Source organism: Camelus bactrianus, chromosome 20 (genome assembly GCF_048773025.1).
Source record: "Camelus bactrianus isolate YW-2024 breed Bactrian camel chromosome 20, ASM4877302v1, whole genome shotgun sequence".
NCBI classification, from domain to species: Eukaryota; Metazoa; Chordata; class Mammalia; order Artiodactyla; family Camelidae; genus Camelus; species Camelus bactrianus.
Window position 1 is genome coordinate 28,273,356 of NC_133558.1, and position 5,597 is coordinate 28,278,952.

The 5,597-nt window shown below is 48.2% G+C and overlaps 1 protein-coding gene across 1 annotated transcript; it reads right to left on the minus strand.

Moving 5' to 3' along the window:
* Nucleotides 1-1,988: 1,988 nt before the first annotated feature.
* TBCC (tubulin folding cofactor C) lies at nucleotides 1,989-4,402 on the minus strand. Its single transcript, XM_010973752.3, has one exon. The coding sequence runs from the start codon at nucleotides 4,351-4,353 to the stop codon at nucleotides 3,316-3,318; it is 1,038 nt and encodes a 345-aa protein (XP_010972054.1). The 5' UTR covers nucleotides 4,354-4,402; the 3' UTR covers nucleotides 1,989-3,315.
* Nucleotides 4,403-5,597: the final 1,195 nt, after the last annotated feature.

Here is a 5,597-nt window from a genome sequence, read left to right on the forward strand (position 1 = left end):
TGTGACTTTAACATAGATTTGTTGTGGTGGTTTTTGTGAAAAAAAAAAAATCCAAAAATCCATCCCAGTTCAAGTCTAGGGAAAACGTAATAGAGTCTATCTTCCTAAAATGGCAGAGAGACTTGAGAAGATGGGATGAACAGGCAAGACCTGGGGATAGAACTGAGATGATCTGGGCATCTCTCATCACTTTGGGCATCCTTCATATTTAAGTACAAATTGGTCCAGCTCAGGTACCAGATGCAGACTGCAGAAAAAGTTGTGCTCAGCTTATACAATGTTTTTAAAATACTTGAATTTGTCTGCCAAGTCATCTAGTCCCCAACTCCCTAGTGACTTACTCCCAGCAGCCTTACTCATGGACTTTACCTGCTTGGCCCTAGTAAGCACTGGATGCCTGGGGAAGAGTGACATCATTAAAATAAACATGGAACTTGGGAAGGAGAGAAGAGAAAATGGAGATTTTAAAAATATATAGAATTTGAAGTGGGGAGGGTATAGCTCAGTGGCAGAGTGCATGCGTATCACGCACGAGGTTCTGGGTTCAATCCCCAGTGCCTCCGTCAAAAAATAAATAAGTAAACCTAATTACCTCCCCCAAGAAAATAAACTAAAAAATATATGTATATGGAATTTGAAAGGTTGAAAGGCAGGTGAGCCCAATAAGGGTGAAGGCCAGGGATGGACACAAGAATGTGCACATCAGTTGAAGAAGAATACAAAGAAGCTAATGGCAACACTTTGAGCATCACTCATATTTCAATCCCAATGAAGGGAAAGAAGCCAACAGAAGAGAAAGTTTAGAAAGGTTATGGCCAGAAAAAAAGAACTTCAAGAATAAGAGTAAACTGCACCTAGAGTGAAGGGGGAAGAGTGGAGGAGGGGAGGGAGACAGTAGATTAGGCCCCGTAATACCATCAAAGATGAGTTTCAGCAGAGAAGTAAAGTTACAAAGATTTAGAGGGGGTAGATGTAGGTGTGGGTACATAGTTATTCTTTTAAGACAGCTGACAGCACAGCGAAGGAGCCGGAACACCCTCCATTATCCAATTGGAGGAACTCAGGATCTGATGTCTTAAAAGACCAGTGGAAAGGGCCTGAGAGCCACAGGAGGTAGGGAGGGACGGGCAGAAGTGGAAGAGGAAGCTCTGGGCAAGAAGAGCTATGCCTCTAGTAAGGAAGACCAGCAAGGCTGGAAATGTTTTCAAATATTGAGGGATGTTAGGGGGTGCTAACTGGATGGCCTATAACTTCTCAGGTGAAGTCTGCAGAGTTGTGAGCTGTAGTACAAAAGGGGCTGGGAGATTTGGCACAATTCAGGAAGGTAGGACAGGCTTGCTGAACAGCAAAGAAAGCTCAGCTGAGATTAGCAAGCATTAACTATGGTTCATACTGCTATAATTTTTGATTTTATTATTTATTAAAAACTGCAGGTTTGTAAGAAGTTCAAGGGATTTTTTTTAATTAATTAGGAAAGCTAACTTTCCTATAAAAATGATGAGTCCACAAATATGAATTGGAAGCCCATTAGTGCCACAAGCATGGTTTATCCTTAAGTGCACTTGTGTTGAACTATCAGTCTCTAGGGGAATAGCTTTGGATACTGGTCCAAGTTTCTAATGTAAAAATACGGTTGAGAATCTCACTATATGTTGTCTCTTTTTTATCATCAGGATTAATTCTCCTAAGCAACTAATCTTCCCCCACCCCCCTTCTTTGTGGCTGTTGCAAATTGTGAAACTGATTAGCATCCCTTTTCAAGTTAGCTAGTAGTTGAGGGGAAAAAAAATCTGGATTCACCTCCAGCTAAAGAATAGAGGTTGGCAGGTTACAATTTTTATTGGCCTCATTTCTGCCTCCAATTTCTGACTATCCTTGTTCCTCCTTGTAATTTTTTTTTTTAATGTTACACTTCACATATCTTAGAAGCCACTTTAAACTCCTTTCTGGAACAAAATAGAACATAAAAATATTAAACATATAAATACTTGAGGTAATTTAAGCACCTTTATACTTGTGGTAATAATTAAATAAAAAGCACATCTGAAGTTACAAGGCCACTAGACACAAAAAAGCTTTTTGAAAATCTTACAGTTTCCATTTAAGAATAATGGGTGGTAGTGCATAGAGGAGAAAGCCAAATTTTAACAGTAGAGAATTATAGCAAAATGAGTGGAAAAATTAAGATTCAGCCAGAAGTTTGCCTAAATTCTTTTTTGTATGATAGATACATATCATCATTATGCCTGAGAATCTAAGAAAAACAATTTGCCCTCTTTAATAATTTTGGGACCATTCTGTCCAATTCATCTAACACTATTCCAGTGCAGTATCTTGTAGCAGTTAGGAAGGTGGGCTCTGGAGCCAGAGTACCTGGTTTAAAGTCCCAGTCCACTTGAGCTGTGTGACCTTTGGGCAACTTAATTATCTGTTTCCTTACTTGAAAAATGGTGTTAACAGAACCTACCTCATAAGATTTTGAAGACATATTAAGTTTGTATGAGTAAGGTGCTTATAATGGTGTCTTTGACATTTTAAGTGCACAAAAAATTGGTAGCTTTACCATTGGTTAAGACTCATGAGCCTCCTGGGGTCCAGGCCAAAACTTTGGACCCAAATAAGTCGATGACTAGCTGGATGCCAGAAACACAAGCTAACATGTGGCTGAAGACCGGTGAGAAGTCTTTCCAGAGTCCTACTGAAGAAATACCTATGGAAGTCAAACCTGAAATTCAAAAAAGCTCTTAATGGCTAAAGATAGTTTGAACAGGTTTGATACCTTACTTCCAGATGAACTAGCTCCTACTAAAGCCCTTCTGATTTCGTTTATTAAACAAAGCCTACTTTCTCATGCAATTACTCTTATTTTTTTTGAAAAAAATTTTAATTGATGTATAGTCAGTTACAATGTGTTAATTTCTAGTGCACAGCATAATGTCCCAGTCATGCATTTACATACATATATTTGTTTTCATATCCTTTTTCATTAAAGCTTATTACAAGATATTGAATATAGTTCCCTGGGCTGCAATTACTTTTAACCACCACAAATCATTCAACATCAACACACAACACTCTTTTCCCCTTATGGCTTCAAACTATCATCGTCAAATAAAAGCTCCTAGACATTACCAAAATAGCAAAACTTCTTTCAAATGGTAGACCTGTCATAAGTTTAATGGAAATCAAAATTAGGGGCCTATCTCAAATCTTAAAATAAAAACAGTGTGACAACAAAAGCAAACTTTGGGGTCCCATTAGCTGGAGTCAGTCCCACATGGGGAGTATTTGGTAGGAGTCAAGAGTAACAAATGCTTAGTCCCACTGGACCCTTCGCTCTTCCTCAGGAAGAACACTCCAGTTGGGGGAGGCCACATCTCGGGCCAGCCAGTTGAAATCGTCAACGTCGTTCCAGTTATTTTTGCTCCTATCTAAACCCGAGCCCTCGAAGTCCTGGTCGATCCCCGGGTAGCTCCAGGTGTAGGGGGCGAACTGGATCCCGGTGCAGTCCTCCACAATGGCCCTGCTCGTCACCTGCAGGAAGATGCGGGTGTCTCTTGTAGTGTGTACGCGGAGCTGCTGGCAGGCGACAGCCAGCACGCAGTCACTGCAGTCCTCCAGGAACACAGAGGTGGATACTGGGCCGCAGAGCAGAGTGCAGCCTCGGGCCTTGGTCAGCCGCAGGGTGTTCGGATTGCCATACAATTTGATCGTGCAGTTACTCAGCTGGGTCAAAAGGACGTCGCGCTGGTGCAGCTCCTCGGCTCTCTTCTCTAAGACTTGGTACTGCACGTTGGAGAAGCCGCAGATCCAGCTGGAGCCGAAGCCTCCCTCCTCCTTCAAGGGCGGCTGGGAGGCCAGGCTGCCTTCCGCTGCCGGGGCGCGGGGAGCCGAGTCTACTTTGGCGGCTGAAGCAGCGTCCTTCCTGCGGGTCTTGAAAGCGAAACGCTTCTTAGGCTGCATCTCCTCGCGCCGCTTGGCCAGGGCCTCCTGCAGTCGCGCAAGCACCTCCTGTCCCTGCCGCAGGTCGTAGGCGGCCAAGAACAAAACCGCGTCGTTGATAAGTTTCTGCAGCCCCTGCAGCCGAGCGGCCGCCTCCTCCAGCTGCTCGACGGACTCCCCGCCTTCCAGAAGCTCTTCCACGGCCGCTCGCTCCCGAGCAAACGCGGCGGCGAAAAAGTCGCTCTTCTCCTCCTCCACCTCCTGGTCTTGCCGCTTTTGCTTCCGCCTTTCCACCTCCTGCTGCCGCTCATGTTCTCGCCTCTGAAGCCGCTCGGGCACCAGGCTCAGGTCCCTCTGGGGCCCCAGTTCTCCGTTCCCCACAGCAGCAGCTGGGAGCCCAGCAGTCTCCATCTTGACTTCAAGCTTCTTTCCTCCAGTCTTCCTTCCTCTGGGCGCGCCCTCCTCAAGGCCTCACACCAACGCGACCTGTGATTGGCCGGACTCGCTGACGTCAGACCCTGGCCTTCTTTTCTTCGCCCATTGGTTCCTCCGCGTTGGAGGGGGCGGGGATATGGGGCGGGGCCGACTGACAAGTTGGGTGGGGAGACAAAGGTTCTGGTGGATGGGTGGGGTGGGAGGCAGGCGGGGGAAGCTTTTTTTCCTCTTAAAGGGGCAGGACTTATATCCGGGATTGTGGGGTGAGTTGCAGCAGCGGCAGCTGCACATGTGGGTTTGTTTATAAGAACAAGGTTAGAAACTCGCAGGCCTCCCCCTCCCCCCCGGCTCCTCCCTACTACCCCCTAACAGGCCGGAGATCTTCTACTGGTGGGGGGAATGTGAGCGTGTGGTGGGTGGGGGGGACAGGTAGTGGTGAGAAAGATGGAGGGGGGGGAATATTGCACCGCCTGGCCCGCGCCGGAGGAAGCGGCAGCTGGAACAGCTGGCTAGGGAGCCGCTTGCATGCCTCTGGTTTTTTCTTTTCCACCACCCCTTCCCCCATCCCATTCCAACCGCCCCCAAATCCTCATCCTACCCGTCCCCACCCCCCTGCCGCTGCAGTTTGGCGTGGCCGAGGGCTCCCGGATTCCCGCAGGCAGTTACGGGGGCGGGAGAAGGCAAGGGGCACCAGGATGGGAGAGACTAGGTCCCCCACTGCAATCAGGTTCAGGGGGCCCTGGGGGAGTCTAAAAACGGATTACTTTTTTTTTGGCCATTTGCTGCAGTCGGAGTGGTGTGGGGGGAGGGTGAGATTCCACACCCCCTTCCTCTTCCTCCCACGCCCTCCCCCACCCTTCGCCGTCACTGCCTTCGCAGCTGGGCGCCGCTGGCCGCTTGGGGGTGAGACCCCAGTCTCGGGCTCTGCGGGTCTTAGTGGAACCGTCGGTCTTTAGGAAAGCGATGGGGAAATGTTACATTATTTCTAGAAGTGGTGGGAGGGATTTGTCACCGGAAGTGAATGAGCCTAGCCTAAAGTCGGGACCAGCCAGAGGTGTGAGTGGGCAGCCCAGACGGCGCAGTCACTGGCAAAACCCAGGACAGTCGGCCGGGCGAGAACCGGGCGCGGCCAGCAGCCGGCGCGCGGCGACCTTGCGTGCTCGATGCGGTCGGGCGGAGCGCTGGGGCCTCTGACCCGACCGGCCCTTCCAGCCTTCGGT